Genomic DNA, 13,287 nt, shown 5'->3' on the forward strand with positions numbered 1-13,287 from the left:
GCCATCTTCATGCAGAGTTGTCAAGATTCAAATCTTACTCTTGGGTTGTTCCTGTTCCAATACTGTGTAATTCTAACCCTATTTGTTGGGATCTGATAGCCTTTTCCCGATGTTCATACCACGATGATAAGTTCAAAGACGTTTTTCTCAAGCTGACCATATTACTCCAAATTTCTAGCTCTAAATCATGAAAAGTAGAGTGGGTTTTTTTTTTTTTTGTCCACACCCCAATTCCCGAAGCCAGTCTTATGCTGACTGTAGGTTTTTCCCGCAGCATGGAAGAAATCTGATTCCTGGCACCAGATGTTCTAGGAACTAGCTTTATCAGTTTCTAATTTGGCTGTGTTATTTATTGTACCGAAGATGGTATTGGCCATATAGGGAGGACTTCCATAGTTGTTAATTGATGAATTCTGCTACTTTGGGGTTGATTCTTTACCCTAGGGTCCCGAGATATACCACCAGGGTAATTAATATCCAGTCTTTTGGTCCTCACTGAGAAACAAGGAAGTAATAAGCTGAAATAATCAACACCATAATTCCTACCACCATGATTAATCTCTAGTCTAAAACCCTGACTATTACTGCTACTTACCATAAACCTTGTAGTTCTGTTTGATTTCTTAAACTATGTAAATTTATTAGTATGATGGAAAACAGATTACTTAAAATCTTGAATACCATTGCTGTGACAATCATGAAGAGATCTTTTCCTATACCTACTGATACTAAATTCTATCCCAGAACAGAAACCTTGCTTTCTCCATGTAGGACTTTGCCCAGGACAAATAGAGCTGTTCTTGCTGTTTGAGATTCAGAATGAACCTACCCGGAAACCTCAGCCCCTAGATGTGGTCTGCTCACCCAGATGTTGGCTGCACCAGACGTTTGTCATATTTCCCATGAGTTATATGGAGAGCCTTGTTTCCAGCCCAGAGTCCTACTGCCATTCTTGATTCCCAAGACAAATGCACAGAGGATTCTCCAAGCCAACAGACTTAACACAATTTAGGTCTTAAGCTCCACTCTTTTCTGATCCCTTATCCTAAAGTAAGCTAGGTTGGGCCAGTTGGAGCCCCCATAAACTCTCGTGCCTTTCTCCCCACCCCCAAGCACTCAGGGCCCCAAAAGACCAGGTCACCCGTTTCCAGCCTCCTCTCTGGGCCCTGGCCGTGCTTAACCTCTTGGGGCAGAAGGAGCCAAACCAGCTGTTTAGAGGGAAGCATGAAGGAGAGCATTGGGGAAGAGAACTTCCATTCCTTCTGTCACCAGCACAGGTTGGTGATGGCTGCAGGGTGCCCTCCTGAGGACTCAGGGGATGAAGTCTGAGTTGTCCTGTCTTCTGGTTGTGTTCTAAACCTGTTATGCACATACATTCATTCACAAGGAGTGGACATTCTCCATTTTATTTTTTCCAAAAATGCTTTGTGATCTTGAGTTGAGCTGTTTTACTTCCTGTTGAATGTGTTATTAATGTGTATACGGAACTACTGGTCGATTTTACTTTTGTTGCTATTTTGTACTTGTGTAATTGCGGCCTTTTTACCCAGCAGCTGTAGAGGTGGCATGGACTGTCGTCATGGTGATAACAGTGGCAGTTTATTTTTCCCTCTCGGGTGTTCCCTTCTCCTTTCTAAGTGGGCCAGGGCCAAAAAAATATTTGAGAACCACTGGCTTAGATGTTAGAGTGTGACAACATTTGTCCTTGTGTAATTTTAGATTCCTGGGGCTGTACTATCCAAACATGGTAAAAGGTACAGATAAACAGGACAGTCTTCTTCAGGTTTGGTAATAGGCCAGGGGTGACTTCCTTCATGTGTAAGGGCATGGTTTTGAAGTTGTTAGCACATCTGCTGACCTGTTTAGTCAACCATAAGATAGATTTTTTTTCTCCAAGTATCTCAGAGGAGATGATATAATAGCCATTTTATTGATTTTTTTTTCAAGACATATTGCTACATTTACTTCATTTCTCTATATATTCTTTCCAAGTTATTGGAAAGTTGCAAGCTTTATCACATTTCGCCCCCAGATACTTCAGTGTGCATCTCAAAAGACTGAGGACATTCTTCTACATAGTCTAAGAAAATTAACTTTTATTCAGTAATACTCAGAATTCCCCAGCTGTCTTTTATAACTGATATCAGTATTGTTTTTGATCTAGGATTTAAGAATCGTACATCAAGCTTATTGTTACATCTCTTATCTCAGACAAGAATCTGCCCACCTTGCCCTCCTCCCCCCAGTAACACTTACTTTTTTTTTTTTTTGAAGAGTCCTGGCCAGGGGTTTTGTAGTTGACTTTTTAGGGTACATATTAAAGGATATGTAGAAACACAAACATACAGAAATGCTGACCTTAGGCATGGAAATTCCCTATGTTGTGGGTTTTCTCACCTCATATCCATGTTATTTTGTTGACCTTAAAACACTGGTGAAAGAACAGAGTGAGTCAAATGGAGAGGTTTGTGCATGTTTGAAGAGAAGGGTTTTGAGGGACTTACAGTTTTTAGCACAGCTTACTAAATAGTTGATTTTTTACTATTTATGGATGATTTTTGCTACATTCAATTTTTAAATTTATGCTTAACAAAGGTTAGCACTGTCAGATATTAGAGAAAATGGCAGTCCCCTGTATCTCCACCAATTCTACTTTTAGAACTTGTGCCCCTAAATTTGATAACATTTCAAATTTTTATTTTTAGACACTGTTGCCAGGCAGAAACAGTGCTAACCATCCATTCAAACGGGTTTGAGCACGTCTCTTATTTGGTTTAGAAATCCAAAAGGCATCCAGATATTTTTCCAGATATTCTTTAAATGCCAGAACCTGTCCACTTAATCTCCCTTGAACCTCTTTTGGTTCCCAGAACAGGGAATTATAGCCTGTCCTTGTCATTTGCTATAGCAATTATAAGAAATACCAAGATTAGGAATATGTTTTATGTTTGAAATGGTTTCTAATCTGCTCAAAGTAGTAGTAAACTAAAATAAAGACTTATTTCCAACTTCCAGTAATATGGTAGAACTTAAATAAACCTCAGCCTGTCTATCCTTTTCTTACTAACTGGCTGACTATGCTTTGTCTCAGAGTTTGTCCAAGGAAGGCCAGTACTAAGGAAAGTCAGCAGTATGTTGGAAAGTAGGTCTTTTGGGGTTTCTTTGTGTGCAGAACTCAAGGGACACCACATCTAGTGACTTAAAGCCCCCTCTGGTCTTTGCCAGTGGGCACCCTGACCAGTTAGGAGTAATCAGGGGAGTAGAGACCACACGTGCTCTATTTTGCCAACATCATTTTTAAATTGACATGTCCCTCTGTCTTCTTTCCTGGTATTCTACTCTCCACCACAACCAAAGAGCAGAACAGGCAGGTGTCTCAGGCTCCCCCTGCCACCATTCTTGGAACTACACAGTATGTATCCCTTCCTCCGGAGGAAAAGGAGGTGAGGTAGTAGTGGTCTGAGAAAGGAACAGCGACCCAATGTTGGTGGCAGAGAGAGCAGTAAGCTGAGGGACGACGCTTCTTTGTAGGATTATGGCTCTGGGAATCCTGAAAAGTCTCTCAATCATGGCTGTGTACGTCCGCACCACATTTGTTTACAAGTGCTATGAGAGGCTCTAGAGACATGGGCTGGCACTGGGACATAGCCACAAGGATGTGCCACGTGGAGGCAGATGTTAGTGTTCTGGTCAACTTGCATCATGAGACACAACCTTCTATGTACAGTAAGATCATGGCTGTCAGGCCTAACCAAATAAGGTCTGCCCTGAGGTCAGGCCTGCTCACTGATTTGGGGCAGATGAGTCTGCTCTAGAGGAAGGTAATGAAAATGAAACTGAAGAAAGTGGAGAGGAAAACCCCAAAACAAAACCTTAACACCACACCTAAGAGAAGCACGCAGAGCCTCTGTGTGAAGCCAAAGACGCAGGACTGGCTTCGTCTCTCCCCAGTCAGACCGCACTGTAACTGATTGGCAGTTTCTTTAACACTCAGTGTCTATTACATAAATGCTGTATTACATAAATGTATGTATTCACGACAAAGGCTGTGGTGCATTGAAACTTTGACGATCATGAGGCACCAAAGGAAAGGCTTAATAGACAAGGTGGGTTTTGTCTTTCTGAAAAAATTCCTTTTGACGCCAACTGTCATTTATCGTAACATTCAACAAAAGTGTTTTCCTTTGTTTTGCTCCTCTGCGCTGAAATAGTGAAGTTCACTGCCAGCACTGGCATCGTAGCTGCCTTGGACAGAATCCACAGGCCTGTACTTGTGGGCAGGAAACAGATTTTGTCAGACGGAATTATTATTTCTCTTGAATGGGTTAGTTTGTCTACTTTTTTCTATTTTGAAACAATTGGGTTATTTCTTGAAAGGCTGCTTCTGCACCATCACAGACGAAAGATTTTCTAAAGCTTGAAGAAATCTTAGTGTTAACTCAGTGGTGCTGTTTGATCAGGACAGGAGTTGCCTTTTTTGAGGACCGGGCCCCAAGGCATGTAGGATCCTAGGTCCGCAACTAGGGATCAAATGTAGCGTGGAGTCCTGACCACTGGGCCACAGGGAAGTCCCAGGGCTGTTTGTTTAAATAGAAGCAACTGAAATAATGCATAACAAAAGTAGCTTGATAAATTTTCACAAATGGTACAGGCATTTAGATCAAGACCTAGAATTTATGAGAGTGAGGAGACTCTGCTACTGCTACTGCTACTGCTAAGTCGCTTCAGTCGTGTCTGACTCTGTGCGACCCATAGACAGCAGCCCACCAGGCTCCCCCATCCCTGGGATTCTCCAGGCAAGAACACCGGAGTGGGTTGCCATTTCCTTCTCCAATGCATGAAAGTGAAAAGTGAAAGGGAAGTCGCTCAGTTGTGTCTGACTTCGCAACCCCATGGACTGCAGCCTACCAGGCTCCTCCATCCATGGGATTTTCCAGGCAAGAGTACTGGAGTGGGGTGCCGTTGCCTTCTCCGAGGAGACTCTACGTGCCCCCTAAAGAGGCACCACCCCTAGAGACAGGAGTAACCACCATCCTGACTTGAAACACCATAGAATAATTCTGTTTCCTTTTGAATGTTATTGTAAATGGGGTCATGTAGTATCTGGCTTTTTTTATTTTTGTGAGACTCCTGTTAAAGCTTGATTGTAATTTCTTCCTTCTCGTTTCTGAGTACTGAGATTTTGTTTGGGATTATGTTGAGTCTATAGATAAATTTGAGAAGAATTAATACCTTTGTAGTATCAAGCCTTCCAGCCTGTGAACTGATGTATTCTTCTGTTTATTTAGACTTCTTTGATTTTCCTCCGGGTTTTATGGTTCAGTTTAGCTGCCTTGCATGTCTTTTATTGGATGTGTTCCTGGGTATTTGATGCTATCTGTTGCTATTTTAATTTCACATTGTTTAGGTTACTGTGTATGCAAGTCATTCTTTTTATGTACTTGCCTTGTAGCCAGTGATCTTGGTAAGTTAGCTCATTGATTCTCATACTTGGTGGATACTTTCATATTTTCTATGTACCCACCTTGGCAATAAGTGATTGAGTTGTTTTTCCTTCTCGTTTTTCCTTTTATTCATTTTTCTTAACTTTCTGCACTGGCTAGGATCAGGCTTGATTTTTGATCATGGTGTCAGATAGAAAAATCTTCCAAGGAGTTTCCTAGTAAGAAAAGAAACTATGAAATTAAGTTGGTTGATTTGTGAACATCCTATCTAAATTTTTAAAGCTGTTATGGTGGTCTACAGAGCAACACATTGTACTTTGTAGTGCATGCCCACGGATATAGACATATCTTATCAGCCAGCCAACCCATCTTTCCTGCCCCTGACAAGTGGAGACTCTCATTTGTGTATGGATCCTTAACAGAGTTCTGATAGTCAAGTAGAGGTCCAGAGAGCTCACTCAGTGTTCTTGTCTCAGAGGTAGCATTTAGGAGGGAATTGTCAAGCAGCAGCTTCAGGAGGGGCGGGGCATTTGGGGGTGCACGAGGGTATCCACAGCAACAGTGTGGCATCTAACTGGTCAGTGACTGGCTGTAGATCAGCTCTTCCAGAGTGCCTTCAGCTATCTGAAAAGATTTTGATTAGCTGGACAATAGAAGGGGGAATGAGACCTTATTAGATGGAATACTAGGATGGGAGGCAAGGACTAAGTAGTAGAAACCACTAGAATCAAGAGATGTTTGTTGCCAGTAGGAGTGAGGGAGGGAACCTGAGCGTTTGGGGGACCTAGAAACAGGAGAAAGTGTAAGTCCTTGAGTGGCTTCAGATGTGCCAGGCACGTCAGCAGCTAGAGAGTACAGAGTACTCGAGGATACAGACCCCAAGAACTGGCAAGTAGCATTCCTCTGCTTCTCTGCGGTTGTCTTCTTTCTCCGTCTCTTTCCCTATTTGTTTTAATCCCTTTTTGATTTAGTCCTTTTTGCTCAGATTCCATTTGGGCGGCAATATAATGGAATGACTGACAACTGATTGGTATACTGACCACTTAGAGCTAGAGACTTTGCCAGATTACCTTCTGAGCCTTGATTTTTCTCATCTCTAAAATGGAGACAATGAAAGCAGCTTTCTCACTGGGTTCGGAAGATTGGATAAAATAATTTTAAGTAAACTAGCCACGGCCAATAAGGGATCGTCTGGTTGCCTCTTTCTTGGTCCACCTGGTTCTTTTCCAGAGGTATTAGTTATCCATTGTTCTTTTGTTCTAGAACACTCTCTCTTAATCAGGTGTAATGTGGTATTTTTGTTTTCATTGAAAACAGGGTTTATGTCCTCTTTTTGATTTTTTGATGAACATAGTGGGTGAGTGGATTATCGCCCATTTCTGTCAGTGTGGTAGATGACTGAGATGGGGTAGATGACAGGTGGGGGCGCTCTTTCTTCCTTTCCTCCCCAGCATCAGCAGCTTCAAGACCTTAAGCCATTCCTTTAACTCCTCTGGGCCTCAGGGTCCTTATCCATAACTGTAAAGGCCTAAATTAAGTGGACTATCAGACAGACTCTAGTCCAACTCTAATTACATTTATTGGAAGATGCTAAAAGTCAGATCCCTCACTAAATTATGCATGCCATGAGGAAAAGGACCACTGTGTCTATTTTGTTTACCAGCGTATCCCTAGCACCTTCAGGAACGTGACCCATGGAAGATGCTCAACAAATGAATCAATGGATGATTGAATGAAAGAAATCTTTACAATAAGGAAGGTGGCCCATATTTGCCAGAAATTGTTCATAGGACATCGTTGGCTTTATGGGTCCGTCTTCTGTAACTGAGCTTAGTTAAACTCAAGTTTTCTGTTGTAGAAAATGTTTATCAATTCAAATAGTCAAACAGCTTTTTTTTTCCTTAAACTTCTTCAGGAGTTCATGTTCCTCTTTTAATTGCGATTCATTGCCATGGTTTATAGTCCTCAGTCTCTGTCATGGTTTAGTAAGTCACCTGTGTGAAGGTAAGTACTCTATTTTTGAAACCATAGTGTATGATTATACAACATCATAGCACCATCTGCAAGGTGCTGTGCCATCTTATTTCTCAAGGCAGCATGATATATCTCATTTTACCAAAAGGGTACAGGTTAAAAGTTACGAGCATTCCTTGGCTTCTGCTTTCCTGCTTAAAACACACGCATATGACTGTCAGCCTCTTTCATACATCCTCTGACCCAGCAACCTCTCTGTGGAGACTGAGCCTCCTTCCTTACCCCTCACATGGCCCCCTCCTGGCTTTCCTGTCCATTATCTGTGAAACTTCCAAATCTCCTTCCTGCCACATTCCACTCTCTTCTCCTTCCTTCGAATGGTTGACTCCCAAGGGGTGGGGGGGACTATGACTAACATCATGTTTAGCCTTGAAAGGTAAATGTGGACCCTGCCATCAAATTTTAAAAATTAATTGGAAATATAACCCCTGAATCTTAGTAGAGCTTGAAGGGAAAAATTGAAGGCAAAAGGAGAATGAGGATGAGATGGTTGGATAGCATCACTGACTCAATAGACATGAGTTTGAGCAAACTCCAGCAGGTAATGAAGGTCAGGGAAACCTGGTGTGCTACAGTCCATGGGGTTGCAGAGTCAGATGCAACTTAGTGACTAAACAATGATACTACAAACTGGGGAGCTAATAAACAACAAATTTATTTCTCACTGTTCTGGAAGCTAGAAGTTTGAGATCATGGTACCGAGGGCTCCCCTTCATAGACTTGTGTCCTCAGATACCTCTGCCCTCGTGATCTAATCATCTTCCAAAGGCCCCTCCCCCTAATATCACATAGGACATTAGAATTTCAACATATGAATTTGGGAGGTTACAACAGTTCAAACCACAGCGCTCAGTTACTTCTTGAACTCCTCCTTTGGATAGAGAACATAAGATTCCAGGTATAGGACAGTTATGGTATGATAGAAGGTACCAGATAATGTGGAGCCAAAATGGTGTGGTATACACTAGGAATACCATGTAGATTTAAGGAAATTAAGACATCAGAATTGGGCTTCCCAGGTGGTACTAGTGGTAAAAATCCACCTGCCAGTGCAGGAAATGTAAGAAACATGGGTTTCTTCCCTGGGTTGGGAAGATCCTCTGGAGAAGAGAGTGACAACCCACTCCAATATTCTTGCCTGGAGAATTCCATGGGCTGAGGCACCTCATGGGCTTATATAGTCCATGGGGCCTCAAAGAGTCAGACACAACTGAGCACCCACAGATATCAGAATTAGCCAAAACTTACAACTTTCAAAATGGGTATATGGTATTTCTGAATACATTATAAAAGTTTGCTTTCTGGAAAACTTTGGTTTACCCTCTGGTATTAATCTTATCAGTAGAACTGATAACTTTTATAATACCGTGAAAATGTCAAAACGTTTCTGAAGCCTGAAATGAGAAAACTGAACAATGCCATTACTGTTTACTCTCCAAACTTAGGAGAAACAGTGATTATAAATGATTTTCTTTAAATAGGGTCAGAAAAGTACTTTCTAGGACATGTAACTGCTGCTTACGTTGGGGCATCATCACCAGTCTAAAACTTTTATGGCAGAAAACGGGTAAGAGGAGAAGCAATGACCCAGGAGCAGTGCTGAGAACCAGAACGTCCCCTGCATACCCGACTCTCCCTTCTCGTTTACCAGCAACATTCTAACAAGAGCAAGCTTAGCCATTTTCTGTGTCTGAATGTCTGAAAACATTTGATAGCAATTGAGGGTTGGCTGCCATGATGTCACCATCAAAAAAATCACGAGAGAGACTCTAATGACTTCTAAATATAATCTGCCAGTTCCGAACTTATTTTGTGTGTTTGGGAAAAGCAGTTGGCGTTTTGTAGGAAAGGAATTATGAAAACCTGCCCTTGCCAGTCAGTCACTGGCAGGACTTTGCTTTATAAACTTGTCGTCTGTGATCAAGTCTCCAGGCTTATTTGTTCACTTCTGAGTCCAGAATTCAGGGTTGGAGGAAGCACCTGAGAAACCAGTTGGCAGGAAGATTGTTCAGTCGTAGAAAAGAATTGTCATTTCACTAATTCTGCCTAATATAAATCACTAAGAAAACCAAGCTTCTGGAAGATGGCTCAGGAGTAAACACTGAGTGCAACAGAAAAGCTCGGTGGGTCACCAGAGCACTAAGCACTGTTAGCCGTTTAATGAGAACTTCGATCCAGTGGGTGACAGCGGGTAGAGAAGCTTAACTCGTTCCTCTCCCTCTCCCTCCCAGACTCCCAGCAGAAAGTAGCAATTCTAGCCCATAGCCAGAAGACAGTCCTTACAGCACAGCGTCTTCTAAGAGTTTGCTCTTCTACTTTGGGTAAAGCACCTTCTTTAAAATGAGTTAGCCCCTAGATACATTTGAAAAACTCTTAACTCCTCTGCCATCTCAGCATCACATATGGAATGTTTGATCGACTTCCAGACAAAGCAGCAGCTCTGTATACTATCAATTTAGGAAGAGTAATTGGCACCATTCAAAGGATTGGTTATGAGCACCTGCCCTTCCTGGTAGGACACTGGAAAGGCATGAAGCAGGCACAAGCATGGAGGTTTTCCAGGCCTCCCATATGCAGCTAGCCTCTCATTTGTGGTTTGGGGTCCATTGTTGTATTCCTTTGCTTTTGAAAATTTGAGATTGACATATACACACTTCTGTATTTAAAGTGGATAACCAATAAGGACCTACTGTGTAGCACAGGGAAGTCTGCTCAATGTTATGTGGCAGTCTGGATGGGAGGGAAGTTTGGGGGAGAATGGATGAATGTATATGTATGGCTGAGTCCCTTTGCTGTGCACTTGAAATGATCACAACATTGTGAATCTGCTGTACTCCAATATAAAGTTTAAAAGTTTTTGAAGTGCCCCTAAAGATTGGGTATTTCTTACTCAGAGCTAATATTTAGAGTTGCTTGAGGAAGGACTTTAAAATCATAGTTTTTAAGTCATATTTAATTTGTATATACTCTTTTTTTTTTTTGCCATGGCAATTTTAAGCCTTAGATAAGCTGACATGTAATGTAATGTCTACCAGTATATTTTTGGGTGTTTTGTCCTTTTCAGAAACAGAATTGTTCTTGTCTGCAATCCTTAGTATTCTTATCACACCTTTGTTTTTCTTGAAGCACCATCACCTACAGGATCTTTAAGGGCTTCAGAGCCTCCAGGCAGTGGACCCAACACAGAAAAAGCTTGCGGGGGTGGGGGTGGGGGTGGGGGGGGAACCTTGGCTAATTTAAAGCATCAGATGATGATTTCTGACTTTAAAGAACTTTTCATTGGTTTTAGATGGAAGGCTCTGTGTTAAGTGTTTGGCTTCCTCTGGCGTGTGACTGGACATGAGTTCCAAGAACAATCAGCTAGTATAGGGTTTGCAGAAGGAAGCATTGTGCTCCCTGTTAATCACTGTCCTCTCTGTCCTCCCCTCATCCCTCTTCTGATTTCAGTGGTGCTTCATGCCCCACCTCCAACCAAGATCAAACGGGAGCTGCACAGCCCCTCCTCTGAGCTGTCATCCTGTAGCCACGAGCAGGCTCTCGGTGCTAATTATGGAGAAAAGTGCCTCTACAACTATTGGTAAGTGGAGCCAGAGCAAGGCTGGCCAGGAAGTGGCCAGCACGTTGATTGTTTCCAGTATTATTCAGCAGACGCTCAGTGTAGCGCACCCGTCTCTGGCGGCAGTATAATGATCCTCTAGCTGTAGCCAGTCCAAATGGGCTTTGTCTGCATGTAACGTGCAGAACTGTTAAATCAGCCCTTCAGGGGACTGATTTCATGGGGCCCTGAGCCCTCCCAAGGGAAAGAACCCTGAATGCTGGGCTATTTGATCTGTGGCTTCAAGGGAGGGACTATATGCTCCTTTGTGTCTATCATATGTTAATGTGAACTTTGAGCACCAAAGAAGTAATCTTCACATCAGAATATATGAAGAAAATCCCCATGCCAGTGCCCTTTACTTAAGAATATCCACGCCCCAGGAATGAAGCTTTAATTTTAAATCATTCTTTGCTCTAGAAGATAAACATAGATCTGCCTGAAAAGGGGAGGAGAAGCTTTGTTAAGTGATGTTACAGCAGAAATTTGTCTTTCAAAGGTTCTTGTTCCTGGGAACCCTGGAATTCTTGGGAGAGGGGGCCAGAAAACTCCCCCAGGACCTAATTTCTCCCCTCATCCATCCACCCCTGCACATGCATACATGGAGAATTCTTTTAGAAAAGGGGAAAAAGGAAACCGGAAGCTGAGGCTAAAATTATCTTTGAGAAGAATCACTAGAAGTGTTAAACAAGTCCCTGTGACGCAGTGTGTTTGTCACTTTTCAGAGGTACAAATATTCCCTCGGGGCTGCCAGCAATTTAACTATGTTAATGCTGTCATTTCCTGGCAACCGTGGGATGCAACCTCGAGTTCTGTTGGACCTGGTGACCACGCTAATGGCTTCATTGCGGCTAAATGGTTCCTTCTCTTTTTCTGTTTACAGTGCCTATGATAGGAAGCCTCCCTCTGGGTTCAAGCCATTAACCCCTCCTACCACCCCCCTGTCTCCCACCCATCAGAATTCCCTATTTCCCCCACCTCAGGCAACTCTGCCCACCTCGGCGGCACATGCCCCTGCAGCTGGCCCAGTCCCAGGTGTGGGCCCCACCCCCACCCCTCATTCGCTTCCGGAACCTGGACCACAGCAGCAAACCTTTGCGGTCCCCCGGCCGCCACATCAGCCCTTGCAGATGCCAAAGATGATGCCTGAAAACCAGTATCCATCAGAACAGAGGTGGGTGCTGATCTGGGCTTCCTTTACCACCTCCTCCCACCTCTCTAACTCCCAGGGAGAAGGGAAGTGGTAGTCACTTACCAGGTACCTATAAAGTTCTCATTCCACTGAGGCATCTTTTGAGGTAGGATTACTAATAATATGAACATGACCTGTTTATATTATCACCCTGGGGCTTCTCTGGTGGCTCAGTGGTAAAGAATCCCCGTGCAATGCAGGAGACTAGGTTCGATCCCTGGGTCAGGAAGATCCCCCGGACGAGGGCATGGCAACTCACTTCAGTATTCTTGCCTGGAGAAGTCCATAGACAGAGGAGCCTGATGGGGTCGCACAGAGTCAGACATGACTGAGCAACTAAACAATGTATCAGCCTGCTCCTAAGGTACTGCAGAGGGGTATAGGCCTTGCAACACCCTTATGAAGTAGGAAAGGGAGAGGTGGCTGGTACTCTTCCCCACTGTAGAAGCAGAGGAAGACGGACCTGCTCGGGATGTTGACCCTGTCTGTCGGCCTTGGTTGAGGGCAGCTTCGCTGGCTCCTCATTGGATATAGCCTGCTAGAATCATACCTTGGTTTATGCGACCCATTAATACTTTATTACCATTTTACTTACGTATTAGGGAAGATTGCTGAGTTATCAGAGGTGTTATTACTCATTTGATTTTAATACATTTTCACAGTAGGGGATTACCTGAGGACTGTATTTTTTTTTTTTTTTAGGACTGTATTTTTAATTTTCTACTTTTGAGATAGAGATCTTGATTTCACTCCAGGTATTTCTGCATTCTTAATAAGGAAATAGAGGCATCAGAATAACTTGTCCAAAGTGATTCATTCTCAGAAAAACTAAGATGTAAAAGGACTCTACTCTGCAAGCACTAAACTTAACCTCTTAGGTCCCAGCCTTTGAAGTTCATTATCTGTGGTATTCTAGAACTTTGCGTGCTTGTGGCCTTCCCTTAATACAAGATATTCTGGGGGCCTTTTTTATTTCGGTCCCTCTGGAATGAAGTGATAATGTAGGCAGGTAGTTATCTGTG

At 42.9% G+C, this 13,287-nt stretch overlaps 1 protein-coding gene across 1 annotated transcript in view; it reads left to right on the forward strand.

Moving 5' to 3' along the window:
* The window catches only part of ETV5 (ETS variant transcription factor 5), a 59,044-nt gene that overhangs the window by 16,865 nt on the left and 28,892 nt on the right, over positions 1–13,287 (forward strand). The window contains exons 6-7 of the mRNA XM_069558668.1: positions 10,926–11,055; positions 11,957–12,247. Of these exons, the coding sequence (XP_069414769.1) occupies positions 10,926–11,055; positions 11,957–12,247 (421 nt within the window). The remainder of the gene's footprint in view (positions 1–10,925; positions 11,056–11,956; positions 12,248–13,287) is intronic.

Source organism: Ovis canadensis, chromosome 1, assembly GCF_042477335.2.
Source record: "Ovis canadensis isolate MfBH-ARS-UI-01 breed Bighorn chromosome 1, ARS-UI_OviCan_v2, whole genome shotgun sequence".
NCBI classification, from domain to species: Eukaryota; Metazoa; Chordata; class Mammalia; order Artiodactyla; family Bovidae; genus Ovis; species Ovis canadensis.